The 27,526-nt window shown below is 40.5% G+C and overlaps 1 protein-coding gene across 3 annotated transcripts in view; it reads left to right on the top strand.

Annotated features, from left to right (window-relative positions):
* The window catches only part of LOC138284127 (lamin-B3-like), a 225,792-nt gene that overhangs the window by 42,026 nt on the left and 156,240 nt on the right, over positions 1–27,526 (top strand). For all 3 annotated transcript variants that reach the window (XM_069222571.1, XM_069222568.1, XM_069222569.1), the window contains exons 2-3: positions 23,036–23,192; positions 26,299–26,424. In XM_069222571.1, coding sequence (XP_069078672.1) covers positions 23,036–23,192; positions 26,299–26,424 — 283 coding nt within the window. The remainder of the gene's footprint in view (positions 1–23,035; positions 23,193–26,298; positions 26,425–27,526) is intronic.

Below are 27,526 nucleotides of genomic sequence, written 5' to 3'. Positions count from 1 at the left end.
AAATATACCTCTTCAGGGTATTTCTAAGTTTCCTCTACTTTATATGAGAAAGCGTTCCTGGGAACAAGAGGTGAAGCCTCTTTCTCGTGTAGCCCATTACATCTCCGAGACAGAGTTAAATACTGTGGGATGTTTGTACTCTGGCACCCTAGCAACTAAGGAACAATACAACATTGGAACATTAGAATGCTGGGAACTTCATCGAAAACAATGGAGTGCCCCGGGCTTCTAAGGGCCAGTAGAAGCCTGGAGCTCCAACATTCCAATGTTGGTCACAGTGGTTGCTGTGAATAAAGGGCTCACAGAGCCCAGGAGGATTTAAATCCCCTCAGACTCTGTGAGGCCTTTGTTTTATTTATGAGAACATTATGTCCTCTAGTGATAGAATGTTCTAATAGCCTAACCAACTGCCCTCAGTCAGAAAGTACACCCACCTCTGGTAACTAACAATGGAATTTAGCTTATGTTTTTAATGTTTTCAACACTTTGAAATATCACAGCACTGGGTAATCAATCCTACAAAGAGGAATGTTGAAAGAATAAAACACTTATTGCAACTGGTTGTTTACACTGTGAAGAATATGACCGCACTGAGAAAAGTAAACTGGCGAAACTGGAGGCCATTTAAGGCCTGTGGTTAAAAGGGAGGAAATTATACATACAGTTGGCAGACCTAGTTACTCCCGACTCCTGTCTAATCAGAAGTAAAACAATTTGTATGTGGGTCCCTACATTGCTTTGACCTGACCCTTTCTACAGGGTCATCCCTCGACTTTTTCACTTCCTCCTCCTATTTAGTCTGAATTTGTTTTTGTTGGCCTTAGGACTCGGAGCAATTTACCACTGCTAACCAGTGCTAAATTGTGTATGCTCTCTCCTTAAAACAAGGTAATATTAGCGTACCCCAAGTTGGCATATTTAAGTTACTTATAAGTCCCTAGTAGAGTGCACTACATGTACCGAGGGCATGTAAATCAAATGATACATGTGTTCTGCAGCAGGGATTGGGCCACCCATTTATGTAGCCCTTTGCCCATGTTTCAGGCCTTCCATTGCAAAGCCTGTGTATTTTACACAGACTTGTCAACCTGGCAAAGTAACCCTTTTGTCAGGCCCAAACCTTTCCTTTTTCTACATATAAAATTAACCCATAAGGTAGGCACTGGAAAACACAGAGGGCATGGTGCAATGCACTTAAAAGGCAGTCCAGAGACTTACGTTTCACATGTCCTGGTAGTGAGGAACTCCCAAAGTCGTTTTTCACATCATCAAGGTCTCTATCTCTCTCCCACAGGATAACATTGGAATTAGCCTATAACATCTTATATGTGTAATTCACAATCGGGAAGAGACACTTAGTTTGGTGTCTCTGAAATCACGATTTAAAATCACAATTTATGATGAATTAGGATTTTAAATTGCAATTCTGAAAAGGCCTCTGAGAACGTTGGTGTTTGCTGCCTATCTCTGATCACTTTTCTGGGGTGGGTGACAGCTGGGCTTTGAGTATCCCCCCTAGACAGCCACACACAAAGATGTTAAGTGTGACTTAATGGGCCTTGATAGGCCAGCCTGGCAGGATAGGAGGGAGGAGCTGGCCACAGTCTCACATATCCCTGAACAGTTTTGTCCTGTCCAAAACAAAGGGCTGCATAACAACCTGTAGTGAGTCTGGAGCCAGACAGGACCTCTGTGCACTTCAAAGGCCTGTCTTTGAAGTCTTCCCCACTTTAAAGGCCCAATTAGTCTATAATTACTGGACCTCTGATACCACCAACTCAGTACACTTCTGGACCTGTGACTACTCTGCCACAAAGGACTGCCGTGTTGCTGAAGGACTGGCAGTCTGCTTCTTTGCTGGACTCCTGCCTCGCTGTGCTGTCCTGCTGCCTGCTGTTGCCCTGCCTAGAAGAGCAGGCAACTTCACTTGAACCCAGAGTGATTCCAAGAGCTAATCCATTGGCCTCCTGATCTGAAGTTTCAGGGACATAGACTTCCAATCACCCTGCACCTGAACTCTGCTAACCGCAAGTCAGTCTTGCCAAGTTGTGCCACCTACTCTTGGACCCCTGGAAGTGGACCTATCCACCACACACCAATCCAATCTACCCACACCAATCCAATCCAATCCACACCATGCCAAATCAATTAACCCCCACCAATTCAATCAACCTTAACACAATCCACCCCACGTCAATGCAGTCCACCCACCCCAAACTACTCCACCCCCTCCAGTCCACCTCACTTCTATCCCATCCACCCCATTCTACCCCAATCCACCCCATCCATTCCATCGTCCCAGTTCAGTATGCCACACTGCAAACCAATCCATCCAGCCTAACCCACTCCAATCCACCATACACTAATCCACTCCACTACAATCCACCCCATCTTAATCCAACCCACCCCTCTCCAGTCCATCCCACTCTAATCCACCCAACCCTACCCAATCCATTCCACCCACGTCAAACACAGACCACTCCAATTCAACCCACTAAACCCAAATCTAATCCATCCCACTGCAGCCCACCACACCCCAATCAAATACACTCTATCCCATTTCAATCCACCCCACTCCAATCATATCCACCTCACTCACTCCAATCCACCACATTCTGTCCCAATCCACCCACCCAATCAACAACAAATGGCAACTCATTACTTGAAATAAATGCACATTCTGAATATATAAGAAAGAACTTCTGAGTGCTCATACACTGACACACATCGTTGCCTTGATGCGTGAAACTAGGTCTACTATAAGTGGACCCGTTCTAATAATAAAGAAGAAAACTCAGTGGGGCACATCAAAGACAGTGTCTACATTTAAAGATAACTTGATATCTTAACGAGATGAAATGGGAAAACCTATTGAAATCTAACTATAATAATTGATATGATTTCTCCCTTTCCTGAAAATTGTTCACAAACTAATTCAAAGAATATGACATATACAAAAGTAAAACTAATCCGAGAAAAAATATGTCTATGCAAATAGAAGTTTTAATACAAAGAAAGAAGAAAATCCTATTATACATATATACATATACACAAAACATATCGAAAAACAATAAAAAGCCATCAGCCGACACGTGTTTCGTCCTGACTGGACTTCTTCAAGGCTGAGAAAATCACAACAAGCAACAATCAATAACAACGAATATACATAAACAATTTTATACAAGAATTAAAATATATATATACATCTGACATTTTGTTCTTTCATTTTTCCAAAACACATAAACAAAGAAGTTTTTTTAGTCAGTTCAATACACAAACTCTTATATACACAGCATGTTTATAATATGGCACTTGATTTGAATCTAAACAAGAGACTACAAAGGAAAGGAAGAGAACCACCACCACGCAACCTTAATGGCAAAATGTTTTTTTCTCTAAATGTCCGAAAGTATAGTGTAAAGTATTCCCCATGTCTCCAAGAGTGGGTCCATTACAGCCCCAGCGATATACAACCCTGCCGCATGCAAACCCAAGTGAAAAGGGAGATTCTTTTTTGTTGGCATAGATCACTTAATATCCAAAATTTCCCTTTTGTCGGCAATAAACTGCTTTCTATCCAAAACAACCCCTCCTTGTGTAATGGTGAGGAAAGAAAGTCTCACAAGTATATACCTTTACTCATTTCTATGTCCATATGTTCCTATCCCTTCTATCATCCTCTACAGAAAAGGGAGGAAAATAATAATTATATTACTCTCCTTTTGCTTGTCAAAAATGTTTCTCCAGAATGTAAATGTAGTATATTGCAATGTCTTTACTGACCTGTTTGAAACCACAGTCAGTCACCTCTTTTTTCTTCGAAATCAGTCTAAAAAGGCATCGCAAACCTCATGTGTTGAGGAACCAGCTGCAATACAAATAGTGAAAATATCTCTGGTATTCTCTCTAAGAGAAACTCCATTTCTATATAGTCATCATCCACCCATCTAGCAAACTTTATACCCATGTCTCTACACTGTCCAGTAATGGAGCAAACACTCAATGTTCAATTTTTCCATTACATGACACACACTTCCCACACTTATGCTGTGCACTTAACTATACAGTCCTCCTTTTGTTCTATTAATTCATCCCAATTCCGTTTTCTGATAGATCTTGGCAAAAACGCCAAGGGCTTGTGTGCCCCGTTTAGAACTTCCGATTTGTTCAAAGCAAGTACAAGCCCCTCGCCGGCATTTTAAACGCCGCGCTCAAACCGAAAAGGAGCCGATTAACATCGAAAACGGACTTCCGCCTATCCGTTAAAGAGACGGCGGCCATTTTGAAATGGCTCGTATTATCTTATCATACACCAGATGCATCGGCCGTGTTATTGACCCCCTGTGAGTCTTCCAGCTTTATTAATAATGAATATAAATTACATACCCACATTTTAAACGCCTCGTTCGTACTCCGAAATAATTACTTAACCCCAAAAACGGACATATGCCTATCCATTAGAATCACGGCGGCCATTTTGGAGTGGTTCATATTCAGTTAGAGCTACCACACAATGAGAACGGCGGCCATTTATAAATGGCGATCATCATATATTGTGTATCATTCTTACACATGCCTTTAATGCAGAATGCCATGGAAGCAATAAGATTCCGACTTGGTGAAAAGATACAAATTAGATCTATTTGCCGCATTCTAAGTGCCGCAATCATACTCCGAAAAAATTAATTAACAGCAAAAACGGACTTATGCCTATCCATTAGAACCACGGTGGCCATTTTGGAGTGGTTCGTATTCAATAAGAGCTACCACATAATAAGAGCAGCGGCCATTTAAAAGGTGATTATCATATATCGTGTATTATTCTGACATATACCATTTCTGCAGAAAGCTATTAGAGTAATGAGATTTGGACTTGAAAAACTATAAATTAGATCTATTCGCCAACAAAAAAACAGGAAAAATAAAATTGCCACCTGTCCAGTGTCATGATGACAACGGAATTCTTACCCTAAATATGTACAAAAATATATCACATAGGTAAACATGCAAAGCAAAGAGGTACCCCCAGCATGTAGAGAATAAATAAAAGAAAAGTAAGACCCCCCCAATCTGAAACAGATTAGGGTATGAGATGTCTGTCACCAAAATTAGTAACTAATATCATTTATATACTGTTCTTCATCCATAATATGCCAAATAAATACATTCAAAGGAAATGGTACAATTCGTCATCCAAATTCATACCCATTTCAATTGTTCTTAATTTAATAATCCATTTTGCTTCATTTTTACGCAAATCCAATGTTCTATTACCACCCCTAGCATTCGTTGGGATATGATTTATACCCATGTATTTTACTAATGGTACCTCCATTTCTGGCTTCTTACTTACCTTGGAAAATATGAACTATAATAACATGGATAGGTTAGACTTATTAAATGACCTTAAAATTGTTCAGGATACATCTTTAAACAGTGGCCTCAAACCTAAATCTAGTTTTACCCCCAAGTTACCTAGTAATAACGCCATAGAAGTGTTTGGGAGATTGGTGAAAGAAGATTTGTCTAAACTTCAAAAACAAATCAAGTGTGGCAACTTTCACAAATCATTCAATATAACTAAAAAACAGAGACTGGCTTTAAAGGAACTGGGAAGTAATCATGATATAGTGATCAAAGAGGCAGACCAGGGGGGAAATATTGTGATCTTGGATAGAGCTAACTATGTTCAAGAAATAGATAGACAATTGGCGGACAGTAGTGCATATGTAAAATTGCAATGTAACCCCATTAAAATGATTGTTGATGAACTGGAGAAATTGTTATCCTTATGGTGTAATCAGGGTTTAATTTCCGATTTGGAATTCAAATATATTTTCAATCCTTATCCTACATCACCATGTATATATATATTACCCAAATTACATAAAAATGCCACTTCTCCACCAGGCAGACCCATAATCTCGGGGATAGGAGCGCCTACGGAAAGACTTTCCGAGTTCATCGATAGCTATTTACAGCCGGTTGTGAAAAACATTCCTTCATATCTACAGGATACGAAGGATGTTCTTCGCAAGCTGGAGGAAGTGAATTGGACTCCAGACATGATGTTGGTCACCTTAGATGTATCTTCTCTTTATACATGTATCCCCAAAGACAAAGGTTTACAAGCAGTGCGGCATTTTCTGTCTGGAAGATCAGCATCTCATATGGAACACACGGCTATGATACTGTGTATGATTGAATTTACATTGGAAAATAATGTATTTTTACATGAGGGACAATGGTTTAAGCAAGCACAAGGAGTAGCCATGGGCTCACGGTTCTCTCCATCATATGCAAATATATATATATGGGTTTCTTTGAAGCAATACATGTTTGGAAGAAGGGCCCTGCTGTACTTACCGATAACATTTTCTTCTGGGGAAGATATATTGATGATGTCTTAATGATTTGGACTGGATCTGAACAACTATTAATGGAATTCTATGAATATATCAATTGTAATATCTTTAATATTCAAATGACGTATGAATTTACCAAGAACAAAGTCTGTTTCTTGGATCTAGAGATATCCATCACAGACAATCTGATCCATACAAAAGTCTACCGTAAACCAACAGCCTGTAATTCTGTATTACATGCGGAAAGTGCGCACCCCAAAAGTCAAATTTCAGCTATTCCCTTTGGGGAAATGACTAGACTGAAAAGAAATTGTAGCGATCCAAATGTATGTAACATAGAACTAAACAAATTGGAAAACAGGTTTGCACAAAGAGGCTATTCCAAACGTATCATTAAACCATCAAGGAAAAAGATTGATCAAACATGTAGAACTACCCTATTGGGTCAAAAGACGAAGATGCAAGACAGCTCTTCATACAGAGGAATGAGTTTTTGTACTACATATAGTCAGAACAGTCCCAATATATATCGCATTCTTTGTAAACACTGGAATGTTCTACAGACAGATGCGACACTTGCTGCTCTTCTCCCTAAGAAACCCAAAATGATCCACAAAAGAGGTAGAACTATTAGAAATGAAGTTTGCAATAGTTTCCTACCGCCGTTGATGGAAAACAAAACAACATGGCTTCCTAATAAAATTGCGGGTTTCTATAAGTGTGGGAATTGCAATATGTGCAGTATGGCAATGCATAAAACTACTGAATTCTGCTATAATGGTAGTGATAAATATAGAATTTCCACTTTTATCAACTGCAATACGAAATTTGTGGTATATTTATTGGAATGTATATGTGGCCAGATATATGTGGGCAGTACAAAAAGCCCTTGAAGGAATGTATTCAAGAACATATCAGAGCCCTAAGAAATCATGACACAGCATCACCGCTAGTACGACATGTTAAAGACAAACATCCAGAAATGGAGGTACCATTAGTAAAATACATGGGTATAAATCATATCCCAACGAATGCTAGGGGTGGTAATAGAACATTGGATTTGCGTAAAAATTAAGCAAAATGGATTATTAAATTAAGAACAATTGAAATGGGTATGAATTTGGATGACGAATTGTACCATTTCCTTTGAATGTATTTATTTGGCATATTATGGATGAAGAACAGTATATAAATGATATTAGTTACTAATTTTGGTGACAGACATCTCATACCCTAATCTGTTTCAGATTGGGGGGGTCTTACTTTTCTTTTATTTATTCTCTACATGCTGGGGGTACCTCTTTGCTTTGCATGTTTACCTATGTGATATATTTTTGTACATATTTAGGGTAAGAATTCCGTTGTCATCATGACACTGGACGGGTGGCAATTTTATTTTTCCTGTTTTTTTGTTGGCGAATAGATCTAACTTATAGTTTTTCACAAAGTCCAAATCTCATTACTCTAATAGCTTTCTGCAGAAATGGTATATGTCAGAATAATACACGATATATGATCATCACCTTTTAAATGGCCGCTGCTCTTATTATGTGGTAGCTCTTATTGAATACGAACCACTCCAAAATGGCCGCCGTGGTTCTAATGGATAGGCATAAGTCCGTTTTTGCTGTTAATTAATTTTTTCGGAGTATGATCGCGGCACTTAGAATGCGGCAAATAGATCTAATTTGTATCTTTTCACCAAGTCGGAATCTTATTGCTTCCATGGCATTCTGCATTAAAGGCATGTGTAAGAATGATACACGATATATGATGATCGCCATTTATAAATGGCCGCCGTTCTCATTGTGTGGTAGCTCTAACTGAATATGAACCACTCCAAAATGGCCGCCGTGATTCTAATGGATAGGCATATGTCCGTTTTTGGGGTTAAGTAATTATTTCGGAGTACGAACGAGGCGTTTAAAATGTGGGTATGTAATTTATATTCATTATTAATAAAGCTGGAAGACTCACAGGGGGTCAATAACACGGCCGATGCATCTGGTGTATGATAAGATAATACGAGCCATTTCAAAATGGCCGCCGTCTCTTTAATGGATAGGCGGAAGTCCGTTTTCGATGTTAATCGGCTCCTTTTCGGTTTGAGCGCGGCGTTTAAAATGCCGGCGAGGGGCTTGTACTTGCTTTGAACAAATCGGAAGTTCTAAACTGGGCACACAAGCCCTTGGCGTTTTTGCCGAGATCTATCAGAAAACGGAATTGGGATGAATTAATAGAACAAAAGGAGGACTGTATAGGTAAGTGCACAGCATAAGTGTGGGAAGTGTGTGTCATGTAATGGAAAAATTGAACATTATTTGAGTGTTTGCTCCATTACTGGACAGTGTAGAGACATGGGTATAAAGTTTGCTAGATGGGTGGATGATGACTATATAGAAATGGAGTTTCTCTTAGAGAGAATACCAGAGATATTTTCACTATTTGTATTGCAGCTGGTTCCTCAACACATGAGGTTTGCGATGCCTTTTTAGACTGATTTCGAAGAAAAAAGAGGTGACTGACTGTGGTTTCAAACAGGTCAGTAAAGACATTGCAATATACTACATTTACATTCTGGAGAAACATTTTTGACAAGCAAAAGGAGAGTAATATAATTATTATTTTCCTCCCTTTTCTGTAGAGGATGATAGAAGGGATAGGAACATATGGACATAGAAATGAGTAAAGGTATATACTTGTGAGACTTTCTTTCCTCACCATTACACAAGGAGGGGTTGTTTTGGATAGAAAGCAGTTTATTGCCGACAAAAGGGAAATTTTGGATATTAAGTGATCTATGCCAACAAAAAAGAATCTCCCTTTTCACTTGGGTTTGCATGCGGCAGGGTTGTATATCGCTGGGGCTGTAATGGACCCACTCTTGGAGACATGGGGAATACTTTACACTATACTTTCGGACATTTAGAGAAAAAAACATTTTGCCATTAAGGTTGCGTGGTGGTGGTTCTCTTCCTTTCCTTTGTAGTCTCTTGTTTAGATTCAAATCAAGTGCCATATTATAAACATGTTGTGTGTATATAAGAGTTTGTGTATTGAACTGACTAAAAACACTTCTTTGTTTATGTGTTTTGGAAAAATTAAAGAACAAAATGTCAGATGTGTGTATATATATTTTAATTCTTGTATAAAATTGTTTATGTATATTCGTTGTTATTGATTGTTGCTTGTTGTGATTTTCTCAGCCTTGAAGAAGTCCAGTCAGGACGAAACACGTGTCGGCTGATGGCTTTTTATTGTTTTTCGATATGTTTTGTGTATATGTATATATGTGTATGTGTATAATAGGATTTTCTTCTTTCTTTGTATTAAAACTTCTATTTGCATAGACATATTTTTTCTCGGATTAGTTTTACTTTTGTATATGTCATATTCTTTGAATTAGTTTGTGAACAATTTTCAGGAAAGGGAGAAATCATATCAATTATTATAGTTAGATTTCAATAGGTTTTCCCATTTCATCTCGTTAAGATATCAAGTTATCTTTAAATGTAGACACTGTCTTTGATGTGCCCCACTGAGTTTTCTTCTTTATTATTAGAACGGGTCCACTTATAGTAGACCTAGTTTCACGCATCAAGGCAACGATGTGTGTCAGTGTATGAGCACTCAGAAGTTCTTCCTTATATATTCAGAATGTGCATTTATTTCAAGTAATGAGTTGCCATTTGTTGTTGATTGGGTGGGTGGATTGGGACAGAATGTGGTGGATTGGAGTGAGTGAGGTGGATATGATTGGAGTGGGGTGGATTGAAATGGGATAGAGTGTATTTGATTGGGGTGTGGTGGGCTGCAGTGGGATGGATTAGATTTGGGTTTAGTGGGTTGAATTGGAGTGGTCTGTGTTTGACGTGGGTGGAATGGATTGTGTAGGGTTGGGTGGATTAGAGTGGGATGGACTGGAGAGGGGTGGGTTGGATTAAGATGGGGTGGATTGTAGTGGAGTGGATTAGTGTATGGTGGATTGGAGTGGGTTAGGCTGGATGGATTGGTTTGCAGTGTGGCATACTGAACTGGGACGATGGAATGGATGGGGTGGATTGGGGTAGAATGGGGTGGATTTGAGTTCAGGGGTGGATGGGATAGAAGTGAGGTGGACTGGAGGGGGTGGAGTAGTTTGGGGTGGGTGGAGTGCATTGACGTGGGGTGGATTGTGTTAAGGTTGATTGAATTGGTGGGGGTTAATTGATTTGGCATGGTGTGGATTGGATTGGATTGGTGTGGGTAGATTGGATTGGTGTGTGGTGGATAGGTCCACTTCCAGGGGTCCAAGAGTAGGTGGCACAACTTGGCAAGACTGACTTGCGGTTAGCAGAGTTCAGGTGCAGGGTGATTGGAAGTCTATGTCCCTGAAACTTCAGATCAGGAGGCCAATGGATTAGCTCTTGGAATCACTCTGGGTTCAAGTGAAGTTGCCTGCTCTTCTAGGCAGGGCAACAGCAGGCAGCAGGACAGCACAGCGAGGCAGGAGTCCAGCAAAGAAGCAGACTGCCAGTCCTTTAGCAACACAGCAGTCCTTTGTGGCAGAGTAGTCACAGGTCCAGAAGTGTACTGAGTTGGTGGTATCAGAGGTCCAGTAATTATAGACTAGTTGGGCCTTTAAAGTGGGGAAGACTTCAAAGACAGGCCTTTGAAGTGCCCAGAGGTCCTGTCTGGCTCCAGACTCACTACAGGTTGTTATGCAGCCCTTTGTTTTGGACAGGACAAAACTGTTCAGGGATATGTGAGACTGTGGCCAGCTCCTCCCTCCTATCCTGCCAGGCTGGCCTATCAAGGCCCATTAAGTCACACTTAGCATCTTTGTGTGTGGCTGTCTAGGGGGGATACTCAAAGCCCAGCTGTCACCCACCCCAGAAAAGTGATCAGAGATAGGCAGCAAACACCAACGTTCTCAGAGGCCTTTTCAGAATTGCAATTTAAAATCCTAATTCATCATAAATTGTGATTTTAAATCGTGATTTCAGAGACACCAAACTAAGTGTCTCTTCCCGATTGTGAATTACACATATAAGATGTTATAGGCTAATTCCAATGTTATCCTGTGGGAGAGAGATAGAGACCTTGCTGATGTGAAAAACGACTTTGGGAGTTCCTCACTACCAGGACATGTGAAACGTAAGTCTCTGGACTGCCTTTTAAGTGCATTGCACCATGCCCTCTGTGTTTTCCAGTGCCTACCTTATGGGTTAATTTTATATGTAGAAAAAGGAAAGGTTTGGGCCTGACAAAAGGGTTACTTTGCCAGGTCTGTGTAAAATACACAGGCTTTGCAATGGAAGGCCTGAAACATGGGCAAAGGGCTACATAAATGGGTGGCCCAATCCCTGCTGCAGAACACATGTATCATTTGATTTACATGCCCTCGGTACATGTAGTGCACTCTACTAGGGACTTATAAGTAACTTAAATATGCCAACTTGGGGTCCGCTAATATTACCTTGTTTTAAGGAGAGAGCATACACAATTTAGCACTGGTTAGCAGTGGTAAATTGCTCCGAATCCTAAGGCCAACAAAAACAAATTCAGACTAAATAGGAGGAGGAAGTGAAAAAGTCGAGGGATGACCCTGTAGAAAGGGTCCGGTCAAAGCAATGTAGGGACCCACATACAAATTGTTTTACTTCTGATTAGACAGGAGTCGGGAGTAACTAGGTCTGCCAACTGTATGTATAATTTCCTCCCTTTTAACCACAGGCCTTAAATGGCCTCCAGTTTCGCCAGTTTACTTTTCTCAGTGCGGTCATATTCTTCACAGTGTAAACAACCAGTTGCAATAAGTGTTTTATTCTTTCAACATTCCTCTTTGTAGGATTGATTACCCAGTGCTGTGATATTTCAAAGTGTTGAAAACATTAAAAACATAAGCTAAATTCCATTGTTAGTTACCAGAGGTGGGTGTACTTTCTGACTGAGGGCAGTTGGTTAGGCTATTAGAACATTCTATCACTAGAGGACATAATGTTCTCATAAATAAAACAAAGGCCTCACAGAGTCTGAGGGGATTTAAATCCTCCTGGGCTCTGTGAGCCCTTTATTCACAGCAACCACTGTGACCAACATTGGAATGTTGGAGCTCCAGGCTTCTACTGGCCCTTAGAAGCCCGGGGCACTCCATTGTTGTCGATGAAGTTCCCAGCATTCTAATCTTCCAATGTTGTATTGTTCCTTAGTTGCTAGGGTGCCAGAGTACAAACATCCCACAGTATTTAACTCTGTCTCGGAGATGTAATGGGCTACACGAGAAAGAGGCTTCACCTCTTGTTCCCAGGAACGCTTTCTCATATAAAGTAGAGGAAACTTAGAAATACCCTGAAGAGGTATATTTAACACTTTCTGATACAGTCAATATGCATATCTATGGAGTAGTTTCATTAACCTCCTGGGTTATTACTCTGGCTTCTTGGTATGGATGAGACATGCATTATCTGGCAAAGAGGTAACTCTAACAAGTAGACTGTATGTGTGGTTGTGAAATTAGTCTGTGTGTGTGTGTCCCCTCAAGGCACAGCACTTGGTGGGCTGTAGGTGAGGCTCGCTCACAAGGGGATTATATCTCACTGCTGGCTAATGGTGCTAGAACAATTTATAAAGTGTGGCTTCTGCTATCAATGTTACATCACTGAACTCATGAATTCTTAAACATGGAGGAACATTGCTCACATTACTAAAGCATGGTGTGGTAGGACACTTTGATTTATAGAAAGCACATTTTTATTTAAATGACCTCTAAATTTGAACAGACATAGGCCCTCATTATGAGGCTGGAGGTCATCAGACCGCCAGCCTCTCTGTGATGGTCTTACCGCCGCAGACCCAGCGGTAAAGGCCACCACATCACAAGTTGTGGGGTTTGGCAGAAGCCAAAACCTCCACAATGCTCTCTGGCCCCCTAGAGCGGTCACAATTAATGCAACATTCGGTTTTATTGTGGTAAATACCAAAAACAACTTATGTTAACCAAATGAATTTGCATTTTGTGCTTCTGCAGTGATACTCACCAAAAAGTCTCTGAAACTGAACTAAATACATATTATAGAACGAGGGCTTAACACATGCATTTTTATTTAAAAGTAATATGTTTTTAAAATATTTTGCAAATGCAGTTATAAAAATTAGAAGTAAGAGCTTGCCTTAAAGTATTAATTCTTAAATAGAATGCTGGAAAACAACAAAACAAATTATTACTTTTAGCTAATATAATAGCAACGTAATGGAAATGTATTTTAACTTGCAAAAAAGCTAGAAATGTAGATGAAAAGAAAACAGTAAAGTGTAAATTTATTTTGCAGCTATTTGAAAACCTAATACAAAATAAGCAAATGTACCTGCAAATTTGGCTTACCTCTGCTTTGTGATGGTGACTGTTCAGGGCTCATAGAAAAGTAATTCTTTGGTCTACTTTGCTGAACAAACTTTAAACACAGCCAGAAGAAAAACATTGTTTTCGTGTAGTGAGACTTTTACATTTTACTAGGTCCTGTGTGAACATGGATAACAATACATAAAATGTAGGCAGAATGGAGGAGCAGCTCTTTAGTAAATGAACATTTATGCACTGTTATCCCTGCAGGTTAGCGACGCTTTAAAGATCAAAAAAAGCATATCTTCCAAAATGCAAAGCAATTATGATTTGTCCAAGAACAAATGTGTTTTATATGTCCTGACAGTGAAATATTGCTAAATTTAGTTTTTTCGCTGTTGCAAGGCCTGTCCCTCTCATAGGTTAACACGGGGGGCAACCTTTAAATCTGATTATAGTGTAGATTCCCTTTGGGAGCGGGTGGAGTTTGGGGTCTCTGAGCTCACAATTGAAAAATACATCTTTTAGTAAAGTTGATTTTAAGATTGTGTGTTTGAAAATGCCACTTTTAGAAAGTGAGCATTTTCTTGCTTATACCATTTCTGTGACTCTGCCTGTTTGTGGATTCCCTGTCTGGGTCAGTTTGACAGTTGGGCTGGTTGCACCTCACACTAGACAGTGACACAAAGGGAGCTGGGGTGTAGTCTGCATTTCCTGATGAGCCATCTGTGCTAGGAGGCAGGGGAGGAGTGGTCACTCACACCTGAAAAGGCTGTGCCTGTCCTCACACAATGCCATCTCCAACCCCCTGGTGAGTGTCTGGGGCCTGGCCTGAGCAAGGCAGGATTTCAAATTCAAAAGAGACTTTGCTTTGAAGTAGGCCGACTTCCAAGGATAAATTGAGTATAAGAAGGGCACCCAAAACCACAGACTTTAGAAACACTTATGGAACCAAGAGGAACCTCTGCCTGGAGAAGAGCTGAATAGCTGAGGAAGAAGAGCTGCCCTGCCTGTGACTGTGCTTTGTGGAGCTATCCTGCAGTTGCTGCTTCTGCCAGAGAAAGAGGGCAAAGACTGGACATTGTGTGCCTTCCATCTTGAGAAGAACTCTCCAAGGGCTTGATTTAAATCTTGCCTCCTGTTGTTTTAAGTCTCAGGGAAAGCAAAGACTTCTCTCTGCCAGCACCTGGAGTGTCTGGAGAGACGCCTACTCTGCCCTGTGGTGGCCATCCAGTTCCTGGGACCCTGAAAGGAGAAGCTGGCAGCCTAAGAGGAGGAAATCCACGCACAGAGCACCGTGCTGGGAAAAGATCGACGCAACTCCGATCTGCGGCTTAAGAAACGACGCGCTGAAGAATCGATGCACGGAGCTGTAGAAACGATGCACAGCATCACTGACGGAGGCTGGGAGATCGCAACCCGCGCTGTGTGGTTTTCAGATCATCGTGCGGCTGGATTTCCGACACAAGCACCACTGGGCTTGTTAAAACAACACAAGGCCTGCCCGGACGAGAGTACTGACCGGATCGATGCATTGCTCTCCTGTGGAGAGAAGGAACGATGCGCCCGACCCGACTAAAGGAGAAACAACGCAAGGTCCCGCTCATGAGTGGAATCCACGCACTGCAAGCCCTTTTTGATGCACACTCGCCCGTGCAGGGTTATTTTTGACGTACCCAAGGTACATTTTCACGCTAACAGTGTTGGGTGTATTTTAAACTACATAAAGACTCTTTTTGCTTTTTAATTGATACCTTGACTTGTATATTGTGAATTTTTGTTGTTTTGGTCTTGTTATGTTTAGATAAATATTTCCTGTTTTTCTAAACCTGTGTTGTGTCATTTTGTAGTGTTTTCATTAAGTTACTGTGTGTGTTGGTACAAATACTTTACACCTAGCACTCTGAAGTTAAGCCTACTGCTCTGCCAAGCTACCAAGGGAGTAAGCAGTGGTTAGCTGAGGGTGATTCTCTTTTACCCTAACTAGAGTGAGGGTCCTTGCTTGAACAGGGGGTAACCTGACTGTCAACCAAAGACCCCCATTTCTAACAATGCTTTAAAATTTTTGCTATTCTGCCTTGATAACTGTATTGCAGCCATAACAGGCTGCAATTTTTCTGAAATGCTGCTCTGCTGGGAGGCATGTTATCTACCAGCAGAGCAGGAGACTTTCTCTAGCAGGCAAGACCAGGTTATCAACCTGCTGGTATGATCCTAATTCTTGCTCGGGCCCCAGGCCTAAAACAGAGCATATTGAACAAGATACAAGGACCAAATAGGCCATTCTGCCTGCCATTTATTCCTTTTGAATGCTTCCTCTTATTAAAAGTGTGCTCAGTCCAAATCTTTAATTTTCAGAGCTATACGTTCTACGCCTATATTCTGAGGTATAGGAAAACATTCATGAAACCATAGTCCAGCATGTGAGCAGATTGTCAGTATTATACCATCCCCTTATAGGTTAACCAGAATGTGGAACAGAATAAGGGATACCGCAGTCATTAGTGAGGCTGCGTTGCAATTTTATGTTTGTTATTCACCATTCATTTTTTAAACACTTGGACTTTGTAGAAGGAGCACATATCCCTGAATTCACAGGAGTGCCCCTTGGAGCAAGCTTTTCTGTTATTGTCCCAAAGTGATTTTTCTTAACATCAAAATCTTTGGAGGGGCAAGAGGCGTGCCCATTCCTTGATTTACCAGGCCTTGTGCTTTAATATTGCATTGCAGTGGAACTCCGCATTGCTTGAGAGAGCACAATATGCACTGAGGATTATTGATGAATATCTATATAGGTGCCTGGGGGCAAAGAGGGCACTTCTTATAAAGCACAGACATGTAGAAGTAAAAGAGTGTAATGCAATGCCAATCATTTTATATACTTGTACTCTTTTGATGTTATCCTTTTTTCCATTACAGCGCAGGTGATCAATGAGCGAGGATCATATCCTTACCCATTCAGCTTTTTGTCTTTAATCTTGTTTGGTACATTCCAGATATTGGACAGCGGGGTGGCTGTGGGGGACAAATGAAGAAACTGCTGGTGCATTTGTGTCAAAGAAAGTTGATTTCACAGTAGATCCAGTCATTTCGCTATAAATTGCTGTGTTGGTGTAGGGGACGGGATAACCAGGGGCGGCTCCTCCGCTAAGGCGTAGGAGCGTCGCTCCACTGGTTTTCCTAAAAAGGAAAAATAAAATGATAATGTACCCCTTATTATCCTTTTCTTTTTCCTTGGAGGGGGAGGGAGGGAGGGAGGGAGGGAGTGAGGGGCATGTGTTTTTGGCTGGCTGTGTTGGGCTGGCCAAAAAGACATGCGCACTTTGCATGTTCTCTACCCGAGAACATGCATAGGGTCCCATTGGCAGTCTGAGCGGCAAAGCAAGCCTCTCAGACCAAGCACTATGCTGTTTTCAGCAGCATTGTGATTGGCTGGGAGCGTCTCCCCTCGCAGGTTAGTGTTTTTTTTTTTATTTTTTTTTATTTATTTTTTTTTATTCATTCATTTATTTTTTTGTTTACCCTGAAAGCTACACCCCTCCCGAACCCCCCCCCCCCCCCCCCCTCCTCTCACCACCACCTTCGTGCGCAGTCCCACCCACTGCTGCTGTTCAGTGGCAGCCGCCACTTGGGGATAATCAGATCTTTGTGACAAAAATTGGGCAGCCTGATGTACTCACTAGTAGTCCTGAATGTTAATGGTTAAACTAACTGCTTTTAGGTGGCAGTGGGTTGAGAAATTAAGAAGTTCATAACCTCTAGGATACTTTATTCATACATTTACTTGCAGTGCAACAGGAGCCAAGCCTTAACCGACCCGGGGGTGGTAGTGAGTAGAATCCTAACTATGCTTTTTTTTTTTTTTTTTTTTTTTTGCAGTAACCTTCTAGTATTTACAGTTTGAATAGACCTATTCTGTTTAAAATGAATGCAAAGGTTTGGCACTGCATAATTTAGGCATCTGGAAAGAAGTCTGTCCCACAGTTTTAGAGATTCAAGTTACAGAAAGTACTGCGTTCAGCATGAGCCTCTCCAGCTCGGTTTCTAGGAGGAAATGGTAAGTTCCTTACTATTTCTGTAGAGATATTTCTCTTGGCCAAATAGGATGATAAAGGTATAGAAATCGCCCAAGGATGGCAATAAGCAATATTGAGTCATAGATTTATCCAAGTGGAAGTCAGCCTAAGTAGTGGTTCTAAAAGAAAGTGGTTTACTGCAGTGGCTTATACAGAAACCGATGCTTTTGCTTGAGAAATATATGCAGGCACTGACAGAAGGCTCCCTGGAAGAAATTGCACTAGTACTTATCGTGCTCTGATGTGGGCTAGGCTACTGTTTGTGAATGCAAAAAAACAAGTGTAAAACCAGGGGAGAGCAAAAAGTGTAGATGCTTTCTAATGTCAACTGTAGCTTGGTTTGCCACAATTGTGCTAAAACAGGGGCCAGACACACACAAGATTTTTGGGCATACACATGGCATGCTTTTACATAAAGTGCATCTATTTGTCAATCTTTACACAGGCATTACCTAGCCTGAATCTGTCATGGACCCAGCCTTTATGAGCCATTGTTGGTCATCCTTGTGCTAATAAACAGGGTTGTTAATTCTACATGCTGTGTAGCTGCATTATGATAACAAAGTGTACATAGTAATGGGTGTAACAGTCACCAGTGTACTCTTTTGCCTTTCTTAAAGGTCCGAATAGGTATTTTGGGCAGTTAAGAAATGCAAAACTGACATTTCTGATGTACAAAGGTCTTTAGGAAATCACAAATACAGGGCAGAAATCAATTGAATTTGCGACCCCGCAGAATAGGAAATCGCAAATAGGGATTACCTATTTGTGATTTCTATTCTAAAGCCCCTTGGGCATATGTGTGCTTTAGATGTGCACCACTATTTTTGGGGTGCACCAATGGGGGGTGGGGGGGAGGGAAGGCCTTTTGCCCGTTGCCATTCTTGGTTTTGCATGTTTCAAATGGAGATTTCCTGTAAGGAAATCTCTATTTGAGGCATGCAAAACCAGCTTATTAGCACAAATGCAATGAGATTTCTTATTTGCAATTTCCTAACAGCGATTACTACTTTATAGGAATCACTATTAGGAAATTGGTATCTCTGTACATACCATTTTGTATTTCCTAAATAACGATTTCTATAAAGTCGCTATTTAGGAAATGAAAAATTGCATTTTAGTACATCTGGCCCATAGTGCCTACAATTCTAAAGAAGGATTGTTTCAACCTTCGCCTTTCTAGTATACCCAAATGCTTATTGACCAATCTGACTTGGAATCCAGCTTACTCTGGATCAATTGATATTCTACAACCAGGGCTGTTTTTATCTGGCTATCTTATGCTTGAATCCCGGAGCCCAGTCTCTGCTTCATGACCTCAATCATTCACCCCGTGTACGTTTTCGGTGTTTGATGCAGTATGTTGACATTGACTCACTCACTCCTACCTCTGTTTTGTTTCAGGCCCTCCAACCATATCACACTCTAATTAGTAATGTCTCTTGCTCCAGTATTATTGGGCAGGGAGCACTTAGGTGCATAAAAGTGTGTTTGGGGCGAAGTCATTATTACACTCGATTTCCTGATGTCTCCAGTCAACCATCTGCTCTGGATGTTGATACTGAATCAAAGTTAAGTTGAAACAAAGTGGGGATAAAGTCTAAACTACGAGTTAGCAACTGGGACCTTTTTATTGATCAGCATGACATTTTGTATCTTTCAGGAGACTTGGGCCAGAGAGAATGTTTGAGTGTGGCTTATACATTTCCACATTCCAGCAGTCCACTCTTAAGTAGGAAGAGCATTGGGTGGACTGCTAGTGTGGATAAATTCTTCCTTGCCATGGACAGTTGTATAAGTGGATGTGCCCTTGGTAAATATCCAGTGATTCATATTTTCCATGAGGTTTCACTAGTAAGTTCTTTTAATCATCGTTTAGAATAGAAGTACTAGATTTCAGAAAGAATCCCCTATATTGCATTTGTTAGATATGATGCTGAAGACTTACACCAGCTCTCGCCATATCATAACTAGGGGTGATTTAAGCTTAATGTTTGAGTCTTTTGGTCTCATGCAGGATTTAGCAGTGGACAAAGATGCTCAATAGGGTATTTTCCAATCAATGTCATCATACTTTAAAAAAAACAACAACAAAAAAACCCTGTTCAGAGCAGTCTTGCAAATGGCTGATATAACTCTTATGCCTTTGTGCATGCAATGGTAGTTTGCCCTCAGATACAGATACTCGCCCAACTCTTTGGAGGGGGGCATTCATCAGTAACATACATTATATTATAGTAGATGTTAGAATTTGGAGCACAATTGGGACATTTAGATCGTCCATAGAGTCAAGGGTGGCCATGGCCTCTTAATGGTTTACTGTTGGTTGCTAGGCCATCACAATCAATTAACTATGAGCATGCGTTACTACTGAGTAACAGTCGGAGAAGCAAGTGGGATGCTGTTTGCACTTTGGCTGGCTCAGTTCCGAAAATCTATACTAAGGTTGCGACCCACATTTGGTGGATGATTGAGATTTAGGAGCATTCTAATGAGATTCTTAAGGTACATAATTCCTTATTTTTAGAGTTGAAAGATTGCTTTTAAAACGATTACAGAAAAGTAAATGCACCCCGCCCCAAACCCAAGAGTTTGACCAGCTTGCAAGACTGCCAAGAATTCTCTTTTGACCTCATTTAAACAGAGAAACAGGCAAATAATTAAGAGCACTAGAGCCTTGTATAAGATAGCTTGAGTTATGCCAAATTGAACTGGGAAAAGAATATAATAGGAGGATCTTCTTCAAGCAAAACAACAATTCTAGAACTTTCTGGCATATTGTCAGCCAGTAAAGCAAACCCCAAGCAAAGACCCCTGAGGTGCACAATCTGCCCAAGAGAGTGGATGGCTCACTTCAAGCTGCATGGTGTAATAGTTGGTGTGCACGCCCAGGGTATTTCCCATTAGGCAAGTTACGCTTTCAACTCCTAAAGATTGAGATTTTTTATGATATTTCTGTGAGGCAAGTTCTGAGGCAAATTTGATTTTTTTTTTACTGTTACTCAATTGCAAAAGAGAAGACGAAATACTAGTAAGACAATTCTGAAATAAAAGTATTTTTTTTGTCTTGTACTTAAATAAAAGATGTATTAACCTTCTAAAGTGTCACATGAGACTTACCTTTGTTTTAAAAGAACTGTACTCCTTTATACTGAAAGGACTTTTATCAGACAGGTCAGTAAATGTGCTTTATTAGAATAGACCAAAAAAGAGAGGCTAGCCCTTCATGGGGTTTTAAATATAGAAAAGCGTCTTTCATTTCAATAGGTAATCTCTTTCAGAATGTGTGAAAGGATTGTTAATTGTAGTGATAAGAGAATGTTTAATTAGATAGTAGTTATGCACTGCAGTAAAACGTTAGAGATAACTCTACTTCACTACTAGAGTTGAATTTGTATTTGGCTTTTTAGATGTTGCCATGCTCAACCAGAACCAATTGTTGGCCATCAAAAATCCCAGAAGGTTCCCGGTTGCCCTACATCAAGCAGTCCCTGATCGATACAGGCTTGAGCAACTATTAGCATCATCCGTTATCTGTATGTGCCCCTATAGCAGTTGTTGTGGAGCTCAAATTCTGGCTAAATGCATAGAGTTAAGAATCTATTTGACAGTGTGAGTGATGTCTGAATATTTTCTCCTCCATAAACTTGTATTTAGGACAGAGGAATTTCTTGATTGTATTAACCCTATACTTACAAGACTGTATTACTTGAAGTTCAGATACAGCGTTTTTCTAACTGATGTTTTTATTTCATTTTGGTGGCCTGCCGTGAGTGCTTCCAAGTCTTGCCCATCTATTTGAAGCTAATGTACTGCTGAGCCGGTGTTCACTGATCTGTTTTATGTCTACTTATCCATGAGTTTTAAAAATTCGACCTGACATTAAAATTGAAACTGAATTAACTTTTATCGAGGTGGTGTTTGCAGGTATACGATACGAGGTGTTGTTTGCATGTACAAAACATGAGGTGTTATTTGCATGTATAGTTTTTACGGTTTTATCTGGTACGATCAATCCTAGTTCAGATGGTAGGAGTTCTTACCAGTAGAATGTAGTGGCAGCCTCTGTCAATCTGAAATGGGGGTGGAGAAGAACGGGACTGGGGATTAGGGATAAAATAAAAGATACGTACCTGTCCTGTCGCTGGCCACCTTGCTCCACTTTGTTCTTGCTCCTGTTGGTGTCCCAGCAGTCCCTGGGACACCAGCACTGGCTGCCCCACACACACAGCAGTGCCAGGATTGGTCTGATCGGCTTTGCCTGGCACTCCGACAGTGCATAGGAGTCTGTGCTTTTTCTCCCACCTGGCTGTGTAACACCACTGGGTTGGAAAAACTCAAGTGCGCATATCAGTTTAGCCGGCCTAAGATAGCCGGCCACACTGAAATGTGCATGTTTAAGTGCACGCCATTCCTCCTCCTCCTCCCAATGACCAGCCCCCCACCCCCTGCGTACGCTGGCTCAGCCAGCAGCTGAAAAATATAACCATGATAAAATATTGTTTTATTTTTCAGCTGCTACCTCTGAACCAGTGGGGTGACACTCCTCTGCCATTGTGGAGGAGCCTCTGCAGGTAGGACAATCCTAATGCGAGAGCAGCTGGGACCCCAGGTTCAGCGCCACAGAAGTCCTGACATGCTCCTTCTTGATGCAGCTTAACAACTAGGCGTGTCAAATACTACATTTAATCTTACCACAGAGAACGTAGTTTCTTAACTATGAGCTACTGCTCCTCCTAGGAGAGGCGCAGGAAATGTTTTGGCTTCAGCCCCATGAAATACTGGTTTTACATAAGGAATGTACAGCACACTGTACAATAGTTTACAATGTTTTAGATTTACAATACTTATGTAATTTGTTTCTATTAATCAAAAAATGTATTTACTGGTTTATCTTCAACAGAAAGACACACAAATAAATGATCATGTGCAGATGGTAAACAATATGGATGCAATCTTGTTCCATGTGCTTGCAAAAGATAAAAAAATTCCCACGGAAAGAAGTTCAGTGTGTTGCAATGTGCGTTTTCCTCTATTGGAAACCATAGAAAAAGTGTTTACAATTATGTTAGTTAAAGGAAGATACTGATACGATTTTCGTTTATTTAGTCTAATTTGCTAGTTTGATGGGTTTTTTTTTAAATTCACTTGGTACACTAACCTACACAGATAGCATTTTCTTAAATCTTTTACATGTAACTAGAGATGCAAAAGCAATGGCATGAGAAATGAGTAAATTATTAACTTCATAATTTGCTTTTATTTCTCCTCAGAAACTCTAAAAAAGAAGCCGATTTAAACCACGCTTTGAGTCACTTAAGAGATCTTGAAGCTCTTCTAAACTCAAAAGAAGCAGAGTTGGCCACAGCTCTAGGTGCAAAGCGAAGTTTAGAAGGACAGCTCCACGACTTAAAGGACCAACTTGCCTCTGTGAGAAACATCCTGCTTTTTATTGACCTTTATAGTAGTTGACAAGTAACTATAGGTGAATTACAAGTATATTTATCTATTAAAAAGTCAGAGGGCTACTGAGGTAGCTTGGGCATTCTCAATTTTATGGTACCATTCTCTAGGCCATTTTTTGACATTTTATTTCTTTGTAAATAACACATGGCACGACGTCACCACAGTTTGTACTCTAAACTGTAGAATTTAAAAATCTTATATAAAACAGTACTCGGTAACGATCATACTCATCAGAAAGACAACAATGTGCATCCCCAGAAAAAGTCCTTTAGGTACCATTTCCTTCTTGCCAACAGGCAGGGCTGGCTCTAGGGCGGTACTACTGGGGCCACCACACCAGGTGCGGACTCTAGGAGGATTGCACTATATTTGCAAGTATTACAGTTTTAAAAGCCCCTACAGCAGCGTTCCTGGCCTGCAGCAATTTTCAAGCAACAATAAATATGTCAAGATACCTCTGGTGGTTAATGTTCTGCCTGGAAAGAGTTCAGAGTTTTCTGTAGCAGAGGTTTTAAGGTAGCACAGAGGGATAATATGCCTCCTGCAAAGATCATGTACCATGCAGATCACAAAGTGCATATAATGCTAACAGGTCAGTGGGTTACTGCTTTTGTCAGAAAGGTCCTTTTGTTACTTACATTTTGTAAGTTAAAATCCGAATATAGAACAGTAAACTTTTAAATGTCATCAAAGAACTGAATGCAAACTGCAAGGTATAGATTAGAACATTGTTATTTTTTACCCAGTCTTTCATTATCCTAATGTTGTAAAAAAGAGTTAATTTAGGTCTAAATCAATTATTTCTAAAGAGACCCCCCAACCATGGTGTTACATTTTAAATTCTGAGTTTGTGCTTCTCCAGACCAAGCACTCTTAAACTACACAGCCTACCAGTATGGATGACGTGTGACTCCTACATCTTGTAGTGCTGTCTTATGTAACACTTCTTATACACTGATTTACAGACTTTTGATCGATTGTCTCTGTAATGTGTGTGTGATGTAAAGTGCTCCGACACCCTACATTGGAATGTGTGGCATTACAAAACAAATAAAATGCATCTTAGAAAGAGTGGTTATGGAGACTTGAAAGGCACTGTTAAAGGGTGGTAGTGAGGGAACCTGTGGCGAAGGTGGTAATTGGGAGGTGTCAAGAACTATTGTTGCACAGGTCGTCACCAGCGCTAAGGCCGGCCCTGCCAACAGGTCCCCGACCCTAATTGTCTACCATAATATGGCCCATTCCCATACCTCCCAAGTGGATAGTTCGAGTTAGAAATGTAGATGAGGATTGGGGGCAGGGGAGGGATGGAAACCCCATATTAGAATCACAAGCCTTACAGTTACCAGCCTCTCTATAGTTATAGCAGCAAGCCTAACTACTGTCTATCCTTCTCTCCCAGATAAAAACAATTATTACATTGAGTGCTGTTAGTCTTCCTATTGAACTAGAGCACGAGTACTGAAAGGCTCCATGTAAAGCAGCCACCAGCGGAGTCCATTTGTATCAGGGAGGCCCTGGTAACACTGTCTCTTGCTCAGCACCCCGTCCACTTATACCATGGAATTACATAAGGGTTGTGGTGCAGGGCTGTGCTAACCAGTTGTGTTCAATGCCTTCTCTCACTTTGTGCTCCACTCTTCTTTCTGCAGTGTACCCATTTCACAATGATGGGGATCTCAGTTTAGTCATTCCTACAGGTAGATTCTATAGCTGCTTTCTCACCAACCTGCCCAGCCTAAAAATCTGCTCTTGCAGTCTTTTGTGGGTGTGGCCCAGTCTCCGTCATCCTGGTTTTCCAAGGGGACCACCAATTAATTCACTTCCACATTGTCAGGGTACAGCACATAATTTTCCATATTCTCCGGTGCCTCCTATCTGATGTACATGAATGGGGCTCTTAAGGGCACGCAACGCAGTAGATTCCCTATGGACGGCCTTGGTGCACTGAATAGCAGGCTTCACAGAGATCAGGGCGCCCTATCATCTCTGAAACGATTATTTAAACATGTACTCCTTTTTATTTTTTTATACTCTAGTATTTCAGTTCAGGAATTCTAGAGTATATAACTTGATTACCAAATGCTATGGTTGTCTTTTTTAATCTTGGGTGGTTGTCTGACATAAGACAATCCTGTGTTTCTTTCACACTAAGAGATGTGTGAGCTATAGGCCTATTGAAATCTGTCACACAGTGTCCTCCTACTCAGTTGTGCAAGAAGCAGTTTTCTGAGTCTTCAGCGAGTGCCAATCGTTTACTTGCCTGATAGTTAGCAGCATGAGTGACCGATCACATCAATTTGTTGGATGTTGTTCCCTGTTTATTCACATACTCCGCATATCCTTGCACTCTCCTTGTATGAATACATTTAACTTTAGCTGGACTCCAAGATGTGCACCTGAAAAGAATAGAAGGAGCTTTGTATTAGGTCAAGACCATTTTAACTAAGTTGTTTGGGTGCTAAGGATGTGTTTCTTTTACTATTATACTTTTGTACACAGTTAAAATTAATCTGGTAAGGAGTTCATATGGAGTAATTGTGAATTAACTGGGAAGCAGGAAAAGGTGGCCTGGGCCAATATTTGCTAAATGGGACAGAGAAAGAATTGTCATGGCTGTCTGTGCGCCATTTTGGTCCCCTCCGCCACTTTCATTCCCAGGTTATCAGTGTTCATGCTAGTGGACAGCCAAGACAGTCTACTTGAGTTAAAGGCTATTACAAGACCTAGTCTAAAGGTATCAGAAACCCACCCCCTGAGAGCAGCATCTCTAAGAAAGAGCAGTTTCTGTCATCTAGCCTTCTTCAGATGGCCTGTCTTCATTTGTAAGGTGTTTCTCCACGGATGTGTATTAGCAGTTGTCATGTTCTATGCCCTTCCTCATCTAGGTTATGAGCAATTTCTCTATACATAACACTACCATTCTTCTACAATTACCCAAACTGGTCATAAATCAGTGACTTCTCTCATGCCCATATTCACCTCAGACACTTGCAAGTTAGGACAGTGATAATTTGTTGATTGTTTCGGTTTTGGATACAGTTTATCTTAACTGTCCTATTTCTTTTAGCTTGAATGCTCAAAGCGTGATACAGCAAAGCAACTTCATGATGAAATGCTGCGGAGAGTTGACTTGGAAAACAAAATTCAGACTCTTAAAGAGCAAATGGAATTTCAGAAGTCCATCCATGACCAGGTAGAAGCCTCCTATATTGAATGCATGGGTGGAGGTGTCTCTGTAAAGCTACAAGTTTAATGATTGGAACTTGTAATTGTCACCATTTGTGGAGTGGCCATGCAGCAATAATATTATATTGCAAATTATAAAACTATAATGTGCAGGAACTTAGATCATGACGTTAACAAGGTAACATTGTCATCATCGAAAAATCTATGCCTTCATAAAAATCGGAGATTTACTAATGAGAACTTCAGTGACTTAATCCATAATGTGTTCTGCCATTTGTTCATACAGGTATACAAGTATTGTAAAATATATACTGACTGAGATTGAATATTGGGTCCTGGTTAAGCACATGAGGGCAGTATCAAAATTGAAAAGTGGACAAGACTCCTTATATATTGCTCTTCAGACAGGGGGGTACCATTTAATATTGTCTGGATAGCAGTGTGAGTAATTGTCATAATTATGAGGAACTTGTGGTCTGTAAAATAGGTGTCTGACTTGTTGAACAAAATGTCTCCAAATATTTGCAAAGCTACTATTCCTTGTTTAACAAAGAGTTCAAGTTTAGAGAAGTTTGAATCCTTGTAACTAGTAGATCTCTAGTAATTAATAAAAACAAAATGTAGTGCTTTGAAAGTTTCTTTTACTTTTCTTTGCATTGTCAAATTGCTTCCATGCCCATAAGTGAGTGGAAGTCGTAAGTGCCAGAGCGGAGGTGCAGCATGCACAGTATTACAGGTAGTATCGTAAAACTCATGTCATGATTATTCCTAGTTGCAGTTTTGAACTGTTTCTAAGTTGATTTTGATGATTCACTGGCTTGACAACACAAGTAAATGTGGAATGTAAATATCTCTAAACTTATTATAACATGTTTTGTGACTACAGTTATTCTTGTTGAAAATTACGGTAGAAGCCATTGTGAGTATAATCCACGAGTTTCAAATTACTAAGACTTTTAATTTGAAGGATCAAAGTGGTTAGTATAGAGGGCTAAATGGGGGAGAGGGGTCACTAAAAGTGGAGGACGTCACTTGAAGACCATTTCATTAGTGGATGAAAAACCAGTCATATAGGTACCCTTGGAGCTGATGTGGGGAATAATCCTACA

This window comes from Pleurodeles waltl, chromosome 3_1 (genome assembly GCF_031143425.1).
Source record: "Pleurodeles waltl isolate 20211129_DDA chromosome 3_1, aPleWal1.hap1.20221129, whole genome shotgun sequence".
NCBI classification, from domain to species: domain Eukaryota; kingdom Metazoa; phylum Chordata; class Amphibia; order Caudata; family Salamandridae; genus Pleurodeles; species Pleurodeles waltl.
This window is presented reverse-complemented; position numbering and strand designations above follow the sequence as displayed.